The sequence below is a fragment of the Scleropages formosus genome, chromosome 3, assembly GCF_900964775.1.
Source record: "Scleropages formosus chromosome 3, fSclFor1.1, whole genome shotgun sequence".
Classification (NCBI taxonomy): domain Eukaryota; kingdom Metazoa; phylum Chordata; class Actinopteri; order Osteoglossiformes; family Osteoglossidae; genus Scleropages; species Scleropages formosus.
In genome coordinates, this window is record NC_041808.1 from 31,725,400 (window position 1) to 31,749,041 (window position 23,642).

Below are 23,642 nucleotides of genomic sequence, written 5' to 3' on the forward strand. Positions count from 1 at the left end.
TTGCTACAGTTTAATAAATATAGCACTCATAAGTAGCTATGTGCACATAAAGTGCACAATTACAGGTTAGTTACACACACTCTCAGTATCAGACAAACTTAAGATAAAGTGCCAGCTAAGGAACTAAACAACAATGAAATGCAATTTTACTTAGAGCACGATTATCATCTACCTGCATAAAGAAACATGAGCAGCCAATACAGTGCTCAGTGAATTCTGGCACACAGGAACATGGGAAATATTCCTTCAGTTTCATGAAAATATTGCTTTTTTTGCTGTAAGTAGAACATTTACATTTATTCATTTAGCAGACGCTTTTCTCCAAAGCGACGTACATCTCACAGAAAATACAATGTGTGCATTACATTAGCAGAAAGAGAAACAATTGCCAACGTGTGGTTAAGTACAGTTAGTTTCTTTCCACCATATGAACCAATGTTCATCACATGAGCAGCTGCATAAAACTTTCAGAATATTGACAATTTCTGACCACCTTTCTTATTATTTTTTTTTAATTGACATACTCTCGTCCAAGTCACATAATTACTTGACTGGAGTCCATGTGTGCAGTTGAGGTGTTTCATGTCCAGTTTTTTGTCTCAGATCTACTGGGAATATTCCTTGGTCATTATGGTGTTACATTTCCTTGGAAATGCACTAAATGGGGAAGCTCCCATACACAGGTGTACTTATTCTGAAATCATGTGAAACAGATAAGCTGCACACAAAAGCATTTCTTTTTCTAAAAGGAAGCAATTTTAAAATCCTCTATCTGGTTGTAGGTGCTCAATTACTTAATATATTTACATTTATTCATTTAGTAGACGCTTTTCTCCAAAGCAACGTACATCTCGGAGAAAATACAATTTGTGCATTACATTAGGAGAAAGAGACATAGTTGCAGATATGCCATTAAGTAAACTTGGTTTTTTCTTTCCATTTTATGCACCGATGTTCATCGCACGAGCAGGTGCGCAAAACTCCGGATAGCCTAATCCTGATTACCTTCCTACAACCTAACCAAAGACTGGAGAGGCTATACACAAAAAAAAAAAAAAAAAAAAAAACAGAAGACTGAACTCCCCCCTTTTGCCAAAGTAACTCAATGTGACCAAATTGACCACAATAGACTCCTTACACATGCTGCATCTTTGATAAACATTTTTTTCACTAACACACCCAAACTGGCACCCAGCGTGCTCATTATTCCTGCGTAACAAGAATTCCTGACATCAAGGACCACAGACATGTATTTACACAAAAACAGAGTAAGACCAAAGATTCTGGAGCACAGATTGGCTAAGCACACAAGAACTGATTGACACAGCAGAGGAAATCTTTACTGTCAGCACCCTGAGGACCTTACTCCCTTACTCTAGTCCAGCATCAAACACACAACTTCCTGTAAAAGAAAACATGTCCACTTTGGCTTAGAGAATAAACACACCGCACTTCAGTTGTCTCTGTAGGCCAGTGGTGTTCAAACATCCCAGCAAACCACAATGTATACTCTTTCAAGCCTGTTAAGCTCTTAATTAAATAGTCTGAGTGGAACTGCTGACAGAATGTAAGTTGCTGTTCAATTATTTATACCATAGACACAGATAAATCAGATTAATCAATTTTATTAATTTTTTTCCACAAAATCTGACAAAATGGAACATAAGCACAGTAACGCCTGAAAATGCGGCATCCATCAATTTACTAACTTAATCCATTCCCAAAAATGGGGCAGATATCGAAATTTCACATAGTGAAAGCGTATTTCCCAGTTTTTTTTTAAAGGGGAAAACACTCCATTCCCAACCCATCTAAAAACTGCAAACAAAATTTCTCAAATACCACTAGAACACTGTAAAACACCTACATTACTATCAAGCAACATTTTCAGGACAAAATAAAACATTAACATGCTTACCGCTCCGGAGCCATTCACACTTTTCCTAACTGATCAGTTTTCTGCAGGACGAGCAATAAATCAAGCAGGGATCTACTGAGCATGTTGTGTTTATGTAACAATATAAAACTGCACCTCTTGTAAAAAGCACCTGCTTACTGCTCTGCTGTCTCTAATCATTCAATTAAATAACACACCTAATATGGCTGACAGAACAGAACCATTTGTGGAATTTCATAAGCTTCCCATAATGCCACATCAGTTTAAAGCAACACACTCCTAACAACCCAACAGATAGATCTGGATGCAGATACGTCAATTACAATACATTACTGCACATCTGCTTCACTCATGCGCAAAATTTAATTTTTGTAGACAGGCTTTGGATAAATTTCATTACCCTGATTTTTTTTCTACTGCAAATCAAAAAAAGTTCATCAAGAGTGCCATTATATCGACATTTCAGATAAAAAGAGCTCGTAAACAGAGGGATGCCTGTATTACGTTTTCTGACAGTTTGTGAAAAATTTGACCTAAGTTAATCTGTGTTTAGTATTAAAGCTTTGAGAGGTCAGCTGAAATAAAAATTGGCATATGTGGGGGTCCAGCAGGACAAGGGACTGAAACTTCAAGGTCATGATGCTTTGTAGAATAATAAACTGATGAAGCCCTAACTTTTGAGTAGTGAAACATTACAGCAATAGAGCTAGCAGGCAATAACTAATGGGTGATTTTTTTTAAACACAAATTCATTCTCAACTATTAGCAAGCTAGTGGAATAAACAGTGTAAGGCAGCAGCTGCACTGTAATGCACTCTCCATCCCAGGTGGCATGTGCAGAGTCCACTGCTGGCCTTCTACCCAGCAAGATGAAAAGGCCAGCTGAGCATCAATAAACCAGCTTTCCAAACAGCTGAGTTCTGAGCGCCACTGCCGCCGTCCGGCTGCTTCCCCCCCCAGTCTCCCTCCCCTCCTCCACCCAGTGGCGCCACAATAAAGGCATCAGCAGCTAGCCAGCAGCAGCTAGCCAGCCTTTGCACTCTAGAGTTGAGAGTGCGCTGCCGAAGCAGCCTGGATCACTGGCACCTCCCCCACAGGCCACTTAACATGATTTATGAGTTTTCCTTAATGGTGGACTGAACTCCACCCCCAAAGGGGCCAAACAAGAGAAGGGGCAAGAAAGAAGGGAAGGGAGGGTGGTTAACAAAAAGAGGGAGAAACAAGGAAGTCTTACTACACCACACAGACAAGCCAAACCACCACACACACACAATAGCCCTTCAGCTCCTTTTTCTGACTTCCTGATTGCAATGAGTCTAAGATGCTGAATAAGAGGTTTTTTTTTTTTTTTCTGCCACAGAGGCCTGGGATGCACATTTTAGGAATGTGCTGTTCTTGTGCTAGATGAGAAAATCAAACACAAAAATCAGATAAGTCAATGACATCCAATATGTCTGTCAGTAAACCCCAAAGCCCCAGTGGCACACAACTTCAAAACCAGCCCCACCTCAGATCCAACTGGAAGCAACAGGATTTGGTTCAGTATGAGAGCTAAAGACAACCACATTTCTACACACAATCTGAGTAGGGCAGCTGGTAGCACAGTGGTTAAAGCTGCTGCCTTTGCACACAAAGGTCGCAGATTCAATTCCCACCTCCAGCTGTAGTACCCTTGTGCAAGGTACTAACCCTAAATTACTCCAGTAGAATAACCCCAGCTGTATAAAAGGAGAATATAGCTATAAGCAACTTAATATTGTAAGTGACTTTGGAGAAAATTGTCAACTAACTGAATACATAAAAGGAAGCTAGGTCAAGCTACACTGGCAAACACGAGCTATTGCCAGTACTATATGCTCTTTTCATGTGGTGAAGTTTGTCTGCCGTCTGCTCACCGAAACAGCTAGCTGGCTTCCTACTGGTTTCCAAAAGAAACCGCACTTGTAATGCTCCACAAACACTTGTACTATGCATACTACAGTGTAATCACTGCTATCAGCCATGTCATTGTTGGGCACCCAGTCCAGTACAACACAATATTTTGCATGTGACAAATGCAAACTTAACGATGCCATTTGGAACTGGCAGCAGGAGTGAAATTAACAGACCTAGCAACTTCTTTCTTTACTCAATGCAGTTCCTAATCTGTGATCTCTCAACACACATCAGAAATTGTCAACCATGTTAAAAAACATTAAGTGGTAACCACATCAAAAACATTTCCTATCATTTTCTATGAAATGGTGTTTCTAAACCTCAGGAAAATTCAGCTTCATAATTCTGTGGAAAAAGTAACTCCTGCAGTGCAGCACTAATCAAACAAATATAACTGATGGCATGAGAAAAGCAGAACAACTACACCATCAGTTAGCTGAACAATTAAAGACAAAAACAAAAGGAGGATAATTAGGTCTTTAAATGAAAACAAATGCAAAACAGTTGTCATCTGTCATTTGTGCATGTCCAACTCTGTCATCTCTATTTATACAACACACAGTGTTAGTAACCCATCAGCGTCTTTGTTTTTGTTACAGTATGCTGCACATCCAGATGACAGGTGGAGTCTACAAGCAAAACAGCTCTGGGAAGCAAGCATGGAACTCACCTTCATATTGCTGGCTGCCTGGGCACCAAGACCTGTGTGTGCCCCCATCTGTGGTGTTCCCTGGGTGAGGGTCTCAGCCAGAACACTGCCTGCCACGCTGACACCTGTTCCTCCTCCAACCGTGCCCTGGTACTGCATCCCTGGAGTACCCCGGCCACGTCCTGCAGGGCCCAGGTTACCATTCATCACCTGGCTTGCCTGGGGCTGCGCACTCTGTCCCAAAATGCCATGGGTCTGACTGCTGCTGAGCATGCCCTGGTTGAAGGCTGCAGTCAGGCCCATACTCCCAGTGCCCTGACCAGCGGGTGCAGCAGCAACTGCCTGCTTTTGCACTTGGGAGGGGTGTGTGGGAGAACTCTTCCCTAGTGCACCCAGCTGGCCCCCCATAACCGGCTGGGGACTACTGGAGCTAAGACTGGGACCCAGGCTGGAACTGCTGCCTGGTCGCAGGAGCTCAGACAGCTGCTTGTGCTTGGCAGCAGCGTCTGGTACCATCCCACCCAGTCCACCACCACCATTGGATGGCAAGTTCATCAGGCTCAAGTCGCTGCCATTGGGGATCAGCTCATCTGGAAGGTCATTCTCCAGGTCAAACAGGGATCCCAAGTCTAAGCAGGTGGAGAGAGAGAGAAAATTTTAATCAGATGAGATTGCTGAAATAAAACATGGAACACTATAAACTATTTTAAGCTTGGAAAGTTAAGCGTTTTACAAATTATAAGATATTAAGACATCCAGTATCCCAGTGCAACAGCCACTTCCTGCTATGAGCAGCACAAGCCTACTGCACAGCAATGCCATACTACATACTACTGTCTATCATTGCATCCAGAGTAACTTCACTGCCACATGCACCTCCGCTCCACAGACACCACACCACACCACACACACACACACACATTCTCATAGACAAAGGAGCACCACCAACATACAAATCGGTCACCTGACGGACAGGTCCAGCAACTCTTTGGCTGGCACTTTTATCTGTCCTTCAAACAGAGCTCTGTCATACAAAAGATCTCACAGAGACTGATAGACAAACTTACAGACAATAGCAGCATCGTGAGTGACAGGTCTGAGGAATCGAGGTGTTTGAATGGTGTGGCGAACAAATCGCCGCCACAGTCAAGTCTTGGAAGGCAGGGAAACAAGGCGGTAAGGGCTTCTCGGGGCCAAAATGGCATTTCCGCCAAACAGAACTGGTCTCAATACAAACTCGAAGTCAGACTAAAACCACTTCGCTCAATCATGTGTCACGCAGACAAGTCTTGTCAGAGTGAGCTTCCAGTATAGAATGGGAGAGTCATGACTTGACAATGGTGTTCCCTGTGCTTCTCTCCTGCTTCATGCAAGTGCTGGCTTTCTGTTCTACTTAGTGGCACATTACATTTTTCAAATGATATAATCCTTAATCATTAACAATTCTGCTCCAATAAGTGCATAACCTACCACAATCAGTGCTGAGTAATCTTAGAGGAAACTTTACAACTGAATGAAAAAATGACTGACACACATTACTGCCCCTTGACTATATCCCTCCAACCAGCTACAACCAACAGCAAAGGTACAGCAGTCATCTAACCTTGTCAGTGAACTTTGTCCCTGAAAAATTTCTCTTTCATTATAATCAGAAACAGAGGTTTTTAGTTTCAATTTTAACTATTTAACCCTCATTACATATGACAGCATTACAACGTACAGTGAACAATAAATAGCAAAGGGAAATAAAATAGGTGAAGCAACTCCAGCTAACCATAACACAACATTTATGAAGGAGAGCAAGAGTAGAGAGGCACATGAAAAGAAATTCACACAATAACGGTGGAGTAACTGTCGGCGAACAGGTTCCTCTCTGCAGGCTGGAGCCGTTGCACTTGGAGAATGAGCAGCCATAGCGCGCGAGGGCACTGACCACCACCACAATTATTACCACGGGTTATAGGAGGGTCTAGGCAGTGAAATGTCACTTCTTTCCACTACCTTTAAACTGCACAGAAGATAGCTGACTGGATTAGGACCAGGTCTTGTCACCAGATTTCTTGATTTTGCACCCAATGTCAATATTACAAAACAGCAATTACAATATATATTTTACACTTTATAAATAAATTATGCCCAGTGTCTATAAAACACCTTATTTGAATGTGATGTAGCACTGCTTTAACCGTTAAACTGTATTCTAACATAGGGCTCAGCTGTACAAAATCAGCATGGGTAATGAAACTCCTCAGCCCCCTGTGTGGAAATCTCAAGATGGCTGATAGGGGCAGCGGTAAAAAGGCAATCACCATTCTAATGGGACAGATTAGATCTGATACTGGAGATTAGGCAGACAAAGAATTCAACACCAGGCAACTATATGCACTCAAACCTCCAATTACCCTGTGCGTTACCTTTTGTTTGTACCAGCAGTGTCATGCCCCCACCAAAGGGGGGAAAAAAAAAAACCACACATCTGCTGTCTCATCATTCCTTGTGATGGGAAATAATATTTATATTAGCAAAACATTTACATGTAAAATTGCAGAAAAATCAGAACATGGTTTAAGCTCACTTCCCTATAAAATAGTTAAGTTGTTCTGCACAATTAATTACATCCCGGGTGAAAGAACTGCTCTGGCTTTGGTGCTTTTTTTCCCGTATGTGACTGATGAATAGTTAAAAGACATGCAAAAACTTACACACCTGCCCAATGTTCACAACAACTGGGCCAGAACTGCATTTTAGACACTTCCCATATTCATTCTATGTAAGAATTACAATAAGGAACAACTTACAACTTTTACAATCTTTACTATCATAGAGCTGTTTGCCATCATTCTAATCAAAGCCATGTGAAATACTGCGTAGAGGATATAAATTTCAAAGGCACAGGGAAGGCTTAATTGAACAAATGGAAATGAAATGGGGAAATAATGAAACAGCAATACCATAGCAATATTTCTTAAAAACTAACTTACAGTATAAACCATAACTAACAAATTGAAAGAACCTAAAAACTAACAGAAATAGACTAGTGGCTAATGATTCTGGGGTCCAGTGTGGTTTGGTGTTCAATTAAAAATTGCAAAAAAAAAAAAAAAATACAACATAGCTGTGATAACTTCAATATGTTTGAAATTAGTGGCATATACATTTCACCCTTATAAATCCAGACAGCTGTAACTGCACTGCCTTTATGAAACCACAGGTTAAAAGAAAAGGACTAAAAAAAACCTCTGAAAATTTGTGAAATATGAATGTCCATTAATGAAGTCTTCAAAAAATAATCAAAAAATGCAGCTGAAAATGCCCAGTGCCTACAAATCCTGAAGAGCTGCTTGCAAGGGAGTCTATAAACTACAACGTGTGAGCTGTGCAAAGGATGCTATTGGAGGACATGAAGAAACTTGAAGAGCCTGAATGACCTACACTCTAGGCCATGATGGCGGACAGATGGGCTGAATAGGGATGAGAGGGGACACGTGTCAGCTATTTGTCACATTAATGAATGTTGGCCCCCAATGAGTCCCAGTCGCCAGCCAGCCAGCCAATTCGAGCCCAGTAGGGGCGTGACACTGAAGGCATGGACAGTTAGGGGCTGCCCGGGACACTGAAGGACCATACGGGCCATTATTTGTAGCAATATTGTTCAGTACAAATGGGCCATACATTAAGCTGTACATAGAGTGGCCTGGCCATTTCTTCTCTATTGGCACAAGTTTTGTTTTAAAAATTGCTATTACTAATAAACAAATGAAACGAAGGCTTGGGTATCCATTAGTTTAAACTTTGAATTTGTTTAAAGATCTCGTGTGGGACGCGTGCGCACACACACACACACACAAAAAAAAAAAAAAAAAAAAAAAAAAAAACACACACATATGGGTCTAAGCACAAAAAAAGACAGAGCAGGGGTGAAATCACACTTACAGAACAGATATTTCTTTGTATGTAGTTTCACACCCAGATTAAACACCAGAGAGTTCCTTATGAAAAAAAAGATAAAACAATGTGTCTAAGTCTGGGCTGTTCCCAGATCACATTTATCTGAGTATGAGAAAGAAAAGCATAAAGAAAAAGGTCTAACTCCACAGTGTGCTCTCTGAAGACGGTTGCTAGTGATTCTTGGAGGTATCTCAATGTATAAAATGGATCTAGTAAACAAACCCAAGGAAATGAGCTTCTAAAGACGATATACAGTTTACAAGAGACAGAAGATGCCACTAGCATTTTTTAGGATACATCAAGGTACTCAAAACACTTACTGTAGGCAGGACTGGTGCTGGGCTACCTGGTTTTCTCACAGCACACTGCTTTCACTGTTCATTTACTTGTTCCCTCTCCATAAGGACACAAAAGTAGCCATCACCATTTTGCAAGGCAGAGAGAGAGCAGTGGTGAGTATGGAAGCAAGCTGACACTTGGCTTTGGGAGTCGAGTAAATCTGAACATTCCTCCTATTGAGTTCACTTACATTTATTAACTTGGAATAAGAATACAGACCAATGCCTCACTGTGAGAAAAATACTTAGTCAAAGAATGTTTACTAATTGTAAACTAATCAGTGAAGATGACACCAGCATGGGAGACAAATAGGATTACGACACTCAAAATGAGAGAGGGGGGAAAAAAAAAAAAAAAAAGTAAAATAAATTCTTAAAAAATACGAGAATCTGGGGAAATGACACCACCACTTTCAGCTACCCGGATTTGCACAAGTAATCAGATGGCAAATACAAAATGTTTCAGTAAGGCATACCACAGCGTCTAGAAAAATGTACAAGCACTGTGAAACTATTCAACGTACCACGAAATTCACAGCTCACTGAATAGCGTGCATAAACTTTTCATCTTAAATACTGTGAAAGACAAGTACATAACAATTGGGTGTACATCTTAAGATCCATGCCTTTACAAACATCAGAACAATTACCATCTTGGTCACATCAAATCTTGTCCAATTCATTTACCTTACAATGACAAGACATTTTCGTTTTGAATCCACCAACCACGCTAAAGTGTCACTCTGCCTATGACAGAGGATTCTGTGCAATATAGGGCACAGAATCCTCTGTCATAGGCAAAGTGACACTTCAGATGACTACAATTTACCCTGCTGTCCACAAGAATGAAAACAGTAGAGCTCCTGGCTAAAGGAATGCAGACTGTCAGGAGGGCCACACTTTATTTCTCTAAGACAGCAACTAAATGTGTGCCCAGAAAAACAGTAGCATTACACAGCAAAGAAGAGACAACACTTAACATTGACAGTAAACTAAAAGTTGTAGCGATATGACAGATCATTTTAAATTCACTTTAATGACATGCTAAAGAAAATTCTTGGCTGCTAAAATAAATATAATCTAATACCCTTGGGGCTTTGATAACTCCTAACCCGCAAGCTATCAACTTCAATATACCTGCATGTCACTGACTGTAGAATGAATTTACTTGGACCAGGGAAGTTATGCAAAATTCTATGCCTACAACCTCTGAGCCAAATACCACCTCTGTTACATCAAATCTGGACCAATTCATTCACCTTAAAATGACAGGACAGTTTGCCTTTGAATGCATCAACCATAACAAAGGGTCAATCTGCTTATTAAATCACAAACAGCAAGGCAATTAGCTGAAAAAAAAGGTTACACTAACATTGCATGCTTAAACCCAACAGTCTCGTTTATGTTGCTTATTAAAAAAAATGTGTCTGCATTCCATTCTTCCATTATCAGCATCCGCTTTTCAAATGCAGGGTTGCTGTGGACTGGAGCCTATACCTGAAAAATACAGAGCGAGGTATGATTTTTCAATAAATCTACAAGGAGGAGCATTACAGTCAACTATGATAAAGTGCACCTCAAGAAACGTGGCAACTAACTTAAGTGAAATCACTTTTTGTAAGAGGGAAAACACGTTTCAACAAAAAGATAAAAATGAAAATGCCAGTATAAATTTGAGTGCCCAGAAAGGATGCTGCTTCAGTTGCTTGGTCTCAGTTTGCAAAACTCATAGTGTTACTGTAAACATTCCCAGAAATTCACTTTAAAAAAAATCTTGTATGCAACCTTAAAACATTTATGGAACATAGTACACTTTTCATTTACACATGCAAACTGCTGTAAATAAAGCTGTGTTGAGAAAGTTCATCTTTTTTAGCTTACCGGAGCAACTAATACAACAATGTAACTAAGCATATACTGTATATGCTTGTTTTACATATTTAGAAGTGTCAAAATAGACACATACTGCATATACTGATAAAGGTAAATGGCTTATAGAACATTTTTTGCATAAAGCTACACTGCTACAAATTGTGTTTCACTTAACACAGGTGCTTACAGAATCTTTTCAATACCCAAACTATTCTACAATCATTTGCACTTACAGTGCCAGCCACTAATATTGGCACCCTTGGTAAATATGAGCAAAGGCTGTGAAAAATTGTCTTCATTGTTTAACATTTTGATCTTTTGTTAAAAAAATTCACAAAAATACTGTGCTCTCATGGATATCAAACAACTGCACACACAACACAGGTTTATCCAACAAAAAACATCGTTAAATATATGTGTAGCACAATTATTGGCACCCTTTTAGTCAGTACTTCATCCTACCTCCTACAGCCAAGATAATAGCAGAGTCTTCTCCTATAATACCTGATGAGGTTGAAGAATACATGGCAAGGGACCTGAGACCATTCCTCCCTACAGAATCTCTCCATATCCTTCAAATTTCAAGGTTGATGCTGGTGGACTCTCCTCTTCAGTTCACCCCACAGGTTTTCTATGCGGTTCAAGTCAGGGGACTGGGATGGCCATGGCAGGACCTTGATTTTGTGGACAGTAAACCATTTTTGTGTTGATTTTGATATATGTTTTGGATCATTATCCTGCTGGAAGCTCCAACCACAACCCATTTTAAGCTTTCTGGCAGAGGTAGTCAGGTTTTCATTTAATATCTATTGATATTTGATAGAGTCCATGATGCCATGTATCCTAACAAAATGTCCAGGTCCTCTGGCAGAAAAACAGCCCCAAAACATTAAAGAGCCACTAAAGAGGTACTTTTCCATATGGCTACCTCTCTGTGTGCGCCAAACATTTATTGCCAAAAAGCTCTGTTTTGGTTTCCTCTGACCATAGAACCCGATCCCATTTGAAGTTCCGGTAGTGTCTGGCAAACTGAAGATGCCCGAGTTAGTTTTTGGATGAGAGTAGAGGCTTTTTCTTGAAATCCTTCCAAACAACTTGTGGTGATGTCGGATTGTACTTTTGAAGACTTTCTGACTCCAAGACGCAACTAACTTCTGCAATTCTCCAACTGTGATCCTTGGAGATTTTTTGGCCACTTGAACCATCCTCTTCCCAGTGCGTTGAGACAATATAGACACACGTCCTCTTCCAGGTTGATTCATAACATTTTCAGTTGACTGGAACTTCTTAATTATTGCCCTGACGGTGGAAATGGGCATTTTCAGTGCTTTTGCTATTTTCTTACAGCCACTTCCCGTTTTCTGAAGCTCAACAATCTTTTGCCGCACATCACAGCTGTATTCATTGGTTTTACCCACTGCGATGAATGACTAAGGGAATTTAGCTTATGTCTTACCTCAAATTTGTACCCCTGTGAAACAGCAAGTCATGGTTGAACAATTTCCTGTTCCTACTCACCCAGGTGTACTAAAAAAATTTAAAATATCAATGGGAATATACTTTCTTATATGAATTCATAGGGGTGCCAATAATTGTGCCACACATATATTTAACAAAGATTTTTTTGTTGGATAAACTTGTGTTGTGTTTGCAATTGTTTGATATCCATGAGAGCACAGTATTTTCGCGAATTTTTTGAACAAAAGATCAAAACATTAAAACAAAATTTTTCACAGCCTTCTTCGCTCATATTTACCAAGGGTGCCAATTTTAGTGGAGGGCACTGTAGATACATGCACTGATTCTGCCTACAAAATACACATAAATGGCATACCCAAAGCTTTTTAATGCCTCCTGTCACAGCCCCATGCAGTTTTAAATACATAAACAGTACATAAAGTTTGTTGTCTTGTACTCGGAACTTTTCCAGTAGTCTTCCCCCACTTTACAAAGGTAATGTTTCTGAAAAACCATTTGAAAAGAGAACGGCCATAAACCAAATTATGGATAGTAATTACTATTAGCGTCAATGGTAAGAATATTTGCTCCTGAGACCCAAAACTGTCGTCCATCTACGCTAAAACATCACTAAACCTCATTAAAATGAACACATCTACCTCAATAAATTTTGTTATCATAAAACAATACAACAGATTTCCACACAACACAATATAACAATACAAGTTTTTGCTAAAACAAAACACTCATGGAACTGACTGAGCACCTCCACACACTGTGGTTCTGCAAAAAGAATGCAGTGACAATGTTTCCAACAAGACAAGAATACACAACAAGCTTAATGTGTTGTGTGTTTCCTACCTGACGTTCAGGGAGGCACATCTCTAGTCTTCTGCAATAATGTAGGATGTGGAAGAAAAAGGAACATGAATTTGCTCACCTTAGGAAAGCATGTGCAGTGACAAAAATGAAAACTGATGATTTAAAAATCTGTTTTAGAAGTGGTAATCAGCAAAGGCCCAGTATCACAATCAGAGAAAACCAGCAGAGTGTTTCAAAAGTTATGTCTCTAGAGAAGTCGAAAGTCTGCTTTAAAAGGACAGAGATCACACTTCCAGTCAATTAAAGTAGATAACGGTACTGGAATGAATGCAAATGAATAAGTTCACATGCAGTTCCAATGCCTACATGGGATTAAACTTCCAAAATCTGCACACTTAAAGACCTAGTTTATGATTAATTCAGCTATTTGTGCTATTAGATAAGGATCACTGCAAACTCTGAACCATACATTTAAAGCAATCTATTGTGAGACATGATTTACATAGTGAAAAGTTTCTACACTGAAAGTACAACTCGTAGCAGTGGAAAGCAATCCTTTTACCCACTAGTTAAAAAACCGTTTACTCGACTAATATAAATTGTCATGCATCTGAAAAGAGTAACTTTAAAATGAACTTTTATTCTACTCAAAACAATTACAAAATTCACATGTGTAAATATACCATGATGTGCTGTGAAGGAATGCCTGTATTGCAAACAGAATGATGTCTGCAGAGATTCCTTGGTACACCAGGAAAATGAAACACATGACAGGTACTTCCAAGAGTACACAGCATTCTGTCAGAACATTGAGAGATCTCTCTATTCTAATGTACTAACCCACATTTAAGTGGGCAGTCACCTACTGGCAAGCCCCTTCGCTCATGGAGCAAGACTTTATGACGCAACTGTGCCTTTTCTTTCATTTCAAATTGCATCAGGGCAGAGCTTGGTAACACTGACTACTGCAACTTCTCAAAAGTTAAGGACTCCAAGGTCTAACCGTTTATCAGATGTACTCATCTCATTCCAAATAATTTCATTTATAGCATTTACCAGCATCTGGCCCATCCTTTCCACTCAACAGCTAGTGTCGTGTAAGACACTGCATAATAATGCAGCTCCATTTTGAGAAGTGTTTCAGTTCTGCTTCAAAAATCACTGCTTGTTTTACAAACTAAATAAAATGAGCTGAATTTGCTACTATTCAAATTATGCCAATGATGCTAACATGCAGGTTTAACACACTTTAATGCTCAAAGGTCTGTTTGAGGGCCACTAGGCCAACGTGAGGTGAGCCACTCAATTAACTGGTTACGCTGGAATTAACCCTAAAGGGAACAAAGTACCTTCCGTAGGCACCATATGGCTGCTACATAGTAAATGTCATCCATCAATACTGGATTCAACCTCAGTACAGTCTGATTCTTAAACTGAAACACAAACCCTTCACAACCTCCATCCCCTTCGGCTCAATATACAGTATGTTTATGTGCATTTAATTTCATAGCTAAAGGAACATCAATTCGTATGAAAACCCACCATATGGCAAAACAGAAGTTTAAAAAGTGACAATCTGTCATTCTAAAGCCAACTTTGACAGTATGCAATCATGTAGTCCTGACATACTTCCTTTCAACTTATCCTTTTCCAAAACTACGCACTACATAGTACACGCTTAAGTGCTGGCATTTAGTTTACAACTGGCATGACTATTTCATATCTCGGACAAATATCAAGTCTGAGAAAAAAAACTGAGGGAGCTAAATCCATTGTATTTTATAATTTGATGAGAACTGCAGCTTGTCTGCTGGCACATTACAAAGTAATGCTAACTTTCAGAACTACACTTAAATCGTACTGTGTCAAAATTAGTGTCTTAATAGGAGGCATTTAAACAGTTCCATGTGAACCAATTTTCTGACTGAACTTCTAGCTTTTTCAAAAATGTTCTTTTAATTGCATTGTATGGCCATGCAAAGAAGTCTGAAGTGTGTATGTGAGAGTGATTATCCATCCTTCAATCCAATTTCAACCGCTAGTGCAGAGCAGGGTCGTGTTGAACCGGAGACTCTCCCGGAAGCACTGGGTCCAAGACTGGGGTGTTGGGGTACATTCTGGACAGGATGCTATTGCACTGAAGGTTAGCCACACATGCACACACTCACTCACCCATTCACACATTACGGGCAATTCAGTCATCACTGTCAGATGCACGTCAAATGTATGTCTATGGTCTGTGGGAGGCAACCGAAGCAAAGCCACACAGACACGAGGACAACATGCAAACTCCACACGGACTGAGTGAGGACCAAACCCATGATCACGTTCTCTCCGAGAGCGATCAACTGCACAGATATCCCCATCGAGGTAAAGCGACGTCCCAGAATCGAGAACTGAGAGCGGCATATCCAAAAGCTTGTGATAAACAGCATACAGACCGGTGTAACGGAAAACGAAATGCTCAGAAACCAAAGCGTACAGACCTGTGCAAGTAGCTGACAAACAATCAGAGACCCTGGCGTACACAAGTGGTGCAGTAGCTAACAAATTCCAGCAATCGCAGTCTACGGACAGACAGTGCATGGATAGTGTAATAAGTGGTGTGGTACCTAAACTGCAAGCAAGCTATCACTGACTGTGCGTGCAGACTGGTCACTGGTGGAACAGAGTGTCCAGACTAACAGTTAGTGTAGAGTCTGGTGCAGCATATCATATGATATATACTCAGTGACTAGTGATCCCAGTATAATTAGTGCTGTAGCCCAACAATTGACCAGAGACCACAGTGCAGACTGATGTAGGAGCTAACCAATGATTGATTACCATAGATAGATAGAATGGTTGAATGGTAGCAGCTAGACTAGCTAGTAACACAGTCACGTCCATCGTTTTCGGCGAGGCCCGAGCTTGTTACGCCGTCGTCACACACCAACAGATCAGTATGTTTCAGTGAACTCAGCTGTCCATGTTCAGAGACATGATTCGTGCTTCTTCTTGCTAATGGCCATAGCGGCCTGTCTCACCTGGGCCATCCGAGGCAGAGAGGGCAGGTGAATTCAGCTTCGGTCGCTTAGGGTTCGAGGGACCGACTTCCAACAAGTTTTCAGCCATTGTGTTTGCCTACGAGTCTGCCGCAGAAATAAATGAAGAAAATGGGGGGGGGAATCCAATCGGGTAATAAAGAAAAATGTAGCCTCACACACTGGTGTCTCGCGCGGAACGGTTCAAAAAAGAAGCAATAGCGCCCCGCTCCGCCATCGACGTTCACCCCATGATAATCCAACACCCAACACCCACATTATTGTCACTAATAATTACCCTTAGTGAAAAATATTTCGATTCAAAAAATAAAAAATAAATTTAGAGAAAAATACACACACACAGTGTTCGGTGCCCTTCCTCCACAAGGCTTAATTAGTGCATATTAAGCAACCGTTTTCGGAGTCCGATTTAATTACTACGAATTCCATTTTTTTTTCATCCAGTGAAAGGCGAGCGTCTCAAAATAAATCTAATTTTCAACGGATATACAGTCCCCCTGGCGCTGTCTCTAGGTGAACAAAACGTCTAAGGAACGGCGATATGAAGAGAAGCGGCGTTTTTCTGAAGGGGAAATCAGATATACGGCAGGGTTTCCAGCCGACGAAAACCAGCCCAATCCTTATTTTTTCGCAAAAAATCTACGTGTAGGTACCCAATCCGTGTATTTTCGGCAGAATAAAACGGTTTGACTTAGGTTCGGACAGCCTGAACCCAAATTAAAAAATACGCTCTCCCGAAATCCCGATTGCGAGCCGCGACAAGATGGCGGCTGTTGATACAAAAAAGTTTTTTTTTCTTTTTCCAGATAGACTGTGGAGGGGGAGGGGCCGTGAAATCACGCCTTACGCACACCCGAGCGTAACGTGTAAAAGAGCGACGTCACACGTCAGAGTTACGTTATACGTTGTAGCGGACTCATGGAGCGGAAAACGGCAGTGAACGTAAAAATGTGAAATTGCGTAACACTCATTGAAAATGTTCAATTTTATTATATCCCATATAAATATTTGTATTTTTACCAAAGAGTAGCATTTACCTATTAAGTCCACGCCGTTTTTTTGCCTTATTTGTGTTTAACAATGACAGTAAAATGCAGAGATGCGTAGTTCAAGTTAAATATATACAATGTGAGTGTCTATGGTCAGTGCATGGACCCCCCCCCCCAAAAAAAAAAAAAAAAATAATAAAAAAACTTATAATACAGGAACTACTACTTGAGACATGTTTGGTCATCCAGTATGTTCAGGCCGACTTGAGGGGAGAGTGCACAGAAACAACGTTTTCAGCATTCCCGACATTCAAACCCCACATTCTTGTGCCGAACACTCATTCTTATTGCTTGTGAACCGGTCACTCCGTGGTCCTTGCTCTTGTGATGTAAAACCATGGTGCCGCCTGTCCCATGACAACTTTTAATCCACTGGCAAAAATCCCAAGTACAGAAACTATACACTAAAGTTAAGTAACCCAGGAGCCCAGAGTAAAACCTATGCCTCCCTCGTCAAAAATGGATGGATTGTGAGATTGTTCTTAATTCATAGAAGACACACTTATACAAACACTTATCAGAGTGGAAGGGATACCCACAAAAATGAACAGCAAGTAACACGTGTTTTTCTCCATTTTATTTCTGTACCTGGACATTTTTTTCAGATAAGAGAAACAAAGCAACAAAAAATAAATAACTTTTTTTTTTTTTTTTAATTAACCTTTTGCACAATTTTTCCTTTTTCATGCAATTCCATCTTTTCTCAAAACCATCAGGATAGACCCCCCCCCCCCCCACTAAGTGCTTTACATGCTTCTGGTTCCCCACACCAACCTTCCTAGTTAAGGCTCCCCCCTCCTCCACTACATCTTCCCATAGTCCTCACTTTTCCCTCGCTCTTCAGCTGCACTTTTTACATGTAAATCTCTCCAGTTTAGTCTTTGACATTCAGCAGACAGTAAAAAGTAAATAAGGAAATCAAAACATAAAGGTGTAACAATCTGGCCAGGGACCATTAAGGAGCGGCACATGGGGGTGTACAAATGTTCACAGAGCAAACAAACAACACAAACAATGAGCAACAAACAAATTTGCTGTGTGATCCTCAATGAAGGCTTAAGAGGTTTTACAAGCACTTTTATTGCCATTGCGGTTTTTTTTTTTTTTTTTTTTTTAAAACTGCTCATGGTGCACCATGATTAAGGGCCCGCACAAAAAAAAAAAATGTCGTTTCCAAATTAAAAAGCAAGAGCAGAAATTAAACACTTTGCTTATGTTCGGTCTCCAGAAAGCAGGTGGCGGTGAGGTGGAGTGCGGGGCACCGCTGTGTTGGAGTGGAGCGTGGCACTTACGCGGATGGGAGCGATAACAACGCTGCTGTGCTCGGAACACCCGGGCATCTCGCACAGACAAAAAACACAAACTAGCTCCCAACGGGGGGTCGAAGGCAGCGGTACAGAATGCAGCGACAACATGGACATTTAAAGATGGAGGAAAGTTGAGCAGGAGGGCAGAGGGGCCACACTCAGATCCACGCATTCCTTTCGGATGCGGATTGGTGAGGTCGAGTTCAAGTGTGGGCATTCTATTCTGTAACATCTCTCCCCTAAATATTCACCAGATATTCACCCCATTGAATTGTTCTCCGTTTCAACACTATGTACATCAAATGTCTTTTTCGCTCACTCTACCGTAGCAAGATCCTGTAAGCTGTCTCATTATTAAATTAACTGCAGATCGTATTCTGCTTGGAACAAAAGCTGTTCAAAACCATTAACGGCCTCTAATAATGGATGTGGACCAAGCGTGTTTCGCCAATCCTGTCGACAACCAAAACCTCCTCCTGTTTCTCTCTCCTCTCAGTAACTTTCTCTCTCTCTCTCTCACACACACACAAGCGACAGGAAGAAACATTGTTCAAACATTTTTCCCTTAACATCAACCCCTTTTTTCTTACATTAAATCCGCCACATGCACATGTATAAATAGTTTTGAAAAACTCAAATATGGTATACAATATAAACGCATATTTACATACATAGCGAGTGCTCTGTGCAAATGTATACAAATTATATTAGTGCGTTTATGAATGATACTGTCAATGTGCATAATAATTAGCATTAAAAAAACGTCTAAACAAAATACACACTCTTTGGCATTATACACCCGGGGTGCCAACACAAATCGCACCATAAAAACTCCACATTTCAAAATCCATCATCAGGTTATGAACCTGCATTGTTTTTTTTTTTTTTTTACAGTAAAGGCAAAATAAAGTGGAAAGGAGATGGAGGAACACAAGTGGTGGTAAAGCAGAGATGTGCAGGACCGAACCCAAGGTAACGAAGGTCTTGGTGGAGGGTGGGCATATGTGTCCAACAGACTCTGTTCTGATTAATGTTGGGGGACACATGGAAGTGCTGATGTGATGGAGAAGTGCAGATCATAATGTTAAAAAGCCATAATCGACCTTTTATGAACACCTGTTTTCGGCACTTTTACTCCCCTCCTCCCATCTCCTCCGCAACCTCAGACAGACGTCATGGCTAAGCAGAATGGCCAGCAGTGCACATGCATGCCTGGTTACATGTGCTCTCTTTTAAACTCCCCCACTGCCATTGATCAGTTTCACATGTCATTGACATGTTACACAAAACAAGAGAAACAGGACAAAGTTACGCAAATGGAGCTGATCAACTTCCGACAGGTGGTGGCAGCTGGCCTTCATCGGAACAACGGCTCTCCCTGGACTTGCAGAAGAGACCCTCAAGGTGTACCCCAGTTGTAACTGCAGGCCAACACATTCAGAAAATGTTCCAGCAATCCGAACATACAAGCAGATGGGCTCACGACGCGGCTGCGGGGTCACCTTCAGAATTGTACAGAAAGTCAAACTATCCCAACTATCCTTCTGGGTATGTCCCATATGTGTAATTTTACAATTTTCCAGCCTAGGCCCTTCGAGCAGGCAGGAGAAAACGGTGAGAGGGCTCACCACCTCCGAGTGAAGAATGATCTGACTGTGCTTAAGTGTGATCGACGTCGAGTATTTAATACGCCTTGAAAATAAGGTACAAACCACATCATCCTGGGCAGGAAAATACCAGTGGCTGTACTGCTGACCAGACATGCAGCTAACCTCTTCGGGCAAAAAAACAAAAAAATCGTCGACAACATTACATGAGGCTTTTGCTGAGACCTAAGTAGATCGAGTCCCTTTTTCTTCCTAATTCTAACAAATACTCGTCGGTCGGAATTCCAAGTTCGTTAGGTGCTAAGAAAAAATACCTGCTAAGGCACAGATGCTAACCTGGTAGCACAGCTTACTTAAGCTAGGCACATCTGGACCTACTGTACGGTAGGGAACTGATTCCTTTGTACAATACAACAGCTTGTCCTTACCACCACCAACAGTGGAGATGGGGCGTTGTGCTTTAGGATGAATTCTGGGAGGCACAGTGTACCCTCTTCATTGAATCCACCCATCGCTACTCGAAGCCATTCACCAGTCAGATTTGTTTGTTTCATTATCATATTATGGGACAGGACTGAGGACTCAGGGCTTTAATAAGGGTTGTGTGCTCACAGGCCATGAAACAATTTCCCTTTTCCAGGGATCACAGGTCTTCCCTTAAATACACCATCCTTTCGTATCAATATTCATTTTACACATTTAAAATGTATTCTAATGTAAAAATTTAACACAAAAAAGGATTTTTTTTTGCTGAGCTTCCCCCCGAAATGAACAAACATGTTTGTACAAAAGTAGTTAATCGTGATATCCACTGCAAAACAAGTAATTTAAGTGGAAAAACCCATGTATTCTGTATAAAAGGCACAGAGATAGTTTATAAAAAAGTCAAATGAATTTAAGAAAAATGTATGCATTTACTGCATTTAGGCATATAAGTAATAAATATTAAAGACGCACTGGAGATGGTAAATAAGCAAAAAATAAACTAATATATGACTGAAAAAGGCACTAATATTTTGTAGAACATGGTAAGCAGAGTACAAAGTTACACTGAAGGGGGGCAAACACTTTGACCTTAGGGGGCATCATTTTACAGTCAAAGTATATTTTAACATCTGTGAATGTAGTTTTGATCCACATGTGCTATAAGTTTGGGAATTCCCGATTAGTTGCTTTGGATATGATTAAATGTACTTTGTTCTTTTTTGTGGGGAAAAAAAGGTTTGATTTAATCACTTCTTTTAGAGAGATTCCACGCCTCGAGGGAGTTAGCCACGGATTTCGGTCCCACATGAGCTCACCAGCATCTCTGCTGTCCAGGACAAAACAAGGGGATCTGAATGGATATACAAAACACAATGCAAGACTCAAAGAATACCCATAGCTCCCATTCCCAATCCCAACACGCTGGGTTTCAGGAGCGGGATTGGAGATCAGTTAATACCTTGAACACACAACCCTTTTACAGAGAAACGGTAAAAGGAAAAAGAGAATACTCAGACAAGGTGCTGTACTCAGGGCACGCATAGCAAGCTACTTCCTCATACACTTTCACAAGTAATCAATACTGTCATTATTTAAAAAAAATATCATACAAGAAAAACTATTTAAAAAAACAAAAAAAAAACACAACACTAAAACAAGCATCAATACGCCAAGAGATTACTTGGTTGGAGTGGCACACTATGAAATATGTTCATACAGTACAACCTTCCCCTAATTTGGCTCCCTCTGAACGAGAGCTCGACATCCACAGGCATCTTATCTAATCGTACAGCCTGTGCTATGAATGAGGAGGTTCCCCAACATATGGCCATTGGGACCCAGGTATACGCCTAAAAGATAGTATGGGGGAAGCCAAATCCTGGGCCCTGGTTCCTTGCTACAGCACACATGACACCTGCTCGCAAAATGTTCTTGCCACCTTTCAGAAATTATCTAGAGAACAATAAGCTTTTAAAGTCATAACTGGCAGTCTGGCCAGTTATGTCTCATGTGCTCCTGCTTCCATTAGACGCCCATTCATCCTCAGGCTTGAGCTCTGAGGACCCCAGAGATCAGAGGCCTACTGTTCAGGACCAACCACGCCTGGCATACGAGGGTCCAAGTTGTTGACCAGCATGGCGAATCATATGTTTTGCTTCTTTCAGCAATCATGGTATGACTGGTATTTGATTGTCCTTCCCCTTCTAAAAAGTGCCTATGCATGAAATACATAATTAAGCAATGCGAATATTCTCTCCTGCTTCGCATTGTTTGAGCCCGCAGAGGAGGTGTGGAAGAGCTGTGGTGCCGGGCACCGGTTCTCTGCAGAAACACCGCAGTCTAACGGTACCTCAGTCAGATGGAGATTCCCTTTGATTTTGCGTTTCCCTTTAAAGTATAAGCTTTGGGCAGGTATGACTGCCAAACACCAGCAGTGGCTGGATGACCCAGACCCAAGTAAGGCTGAGTCTGTTCAAGTGCTCCAAGTCATGGGCAGACTCCTCCGCACATCTGCAAGGAACGCTTTTTCTACATTTCTCAATGCAGACAGCACGCTTGCTGTTCTCACAGATTTTTGTAAACAGCAAAGTCACAGCTACTCTCTTGTGAGGGACTGGAATTCTTCAGCATCAGCAGCCCAAGAAGTAATTTCTGTGTCTCTTTGCCTGCCACTGAAAGACATACTTCCAAAGCAGGAGGAGGCCCCCCTTTCGAGTTCTTGTGGTTCAAAGTTTATGGTTCCCTTTCTAAAAGAGTTAAAACGTTGTGCGTGACCTGTGCTTTTAATGTCGAGCATGCCGTTGGCCCTTGCAATGGCCCTCATGTCAAGGGCAGTAGAACCCAGTCCCTTCTCAACTTCCCAAACCTCACCCTTGCCAATTTGGCTCATGGACATGTGTCACACGTCACATTAGGCTGAATTCCTGTAATACTGCAGCCTCATTTCCCTTTCTGTCCTATAATGCTCAGAATCTTCATAGTCTATTTACATCAGTCTATAGCAAGCCTGTGTTCTAATTCTTGTAAACACAATTGCTTTGACTTAAAAGATATGGCAAAATCAATATTGAAAAGTGTAGAAATAACTACATCTGTCCACCAAAAATACACAGTAGAAATGCTTCCATCTGGCACAGATGCATGAGCAGGTTTGGCAATGCCAGGTGTTTAACCAAAAAGGCTTGCCTAAAAATAAAGACAAATGATTCATTTGCTAAACGTAATACTGTGATGTTACTGGTGTATTGCTGTTATTACGGAATTCCAACTCATTTTTGGACCCATTGCAAGAATAAAGCCTTGTACTGATTTCAGTACAACGAGCCACCGCGGCAGAGTGTTTGTAAGTATAGCCCGGGAAAGGAATTATGAATTGTATGTTTCTAAAATGTTATTGTAAGTGTATATGGAAACCTTCTGGCTACATTAGGTCTTCCTATTGATTCAGTGCCAAATAAAACACTTCTTACTGCATATATTTTAGAGAACAAATAAGAACCACAACCTCGTCGTAATCTGCACTGTCAGAGACACACTACTTCTCATTGATTTTGTCCTTTTATCGGTCTCTCGGATTTCTTGTCCTCTAAGTGATCCTGAAGGCACTTCATCAAAGTAAAAGAACGTATGAAAAGCAAAGGCAAAAAACCCAGAATAAAATGAAAAATAGAGCCGAAACACGTTGTTGCTTCTCAGGAAGACAGAGGAAGTGGCCACCCACCCTCCCTCCC

General features: G+C 40.9%; 1 protein-coding gene across 3 annotated transcripts in view; it reads right to left on the reverse strand.

Annotated features, from left to right (window-relative positions):
• crebbpb (CREB binding lysine acetyltransferase b) overlaps positions 1-16,733 on the reverse strand; it is a 34,343-nt gene extending 17,610 nt beyond the window's left edge. For 2 of the 3 annotated variants that reach the window (XM_029250214.1, XM_029250212.1), the window contains exons 1-2: positions 15,946-16,733; positions 4,503-5,110 (exon numbers count right to left, since the gene is read on the reverse strand). In XM_029250214.1, the coding sequence (XP_029106047.1) occupies positions 4,503-5,110; positions 15,946-16,033 (696 nt within the window). In that variant the 5' untranslated portion in view covers positions 16,034-16,733. The remainder of the gene's footprint in view (positions 1-4,502; positions 5,111-15,945) is intronic. The other variant, XM_029250213.1, reaches the window with a different exon arrangement.
• Between the last annotated feature and the right edge of the window lie 6,909 nt (positions 16,734-23,642).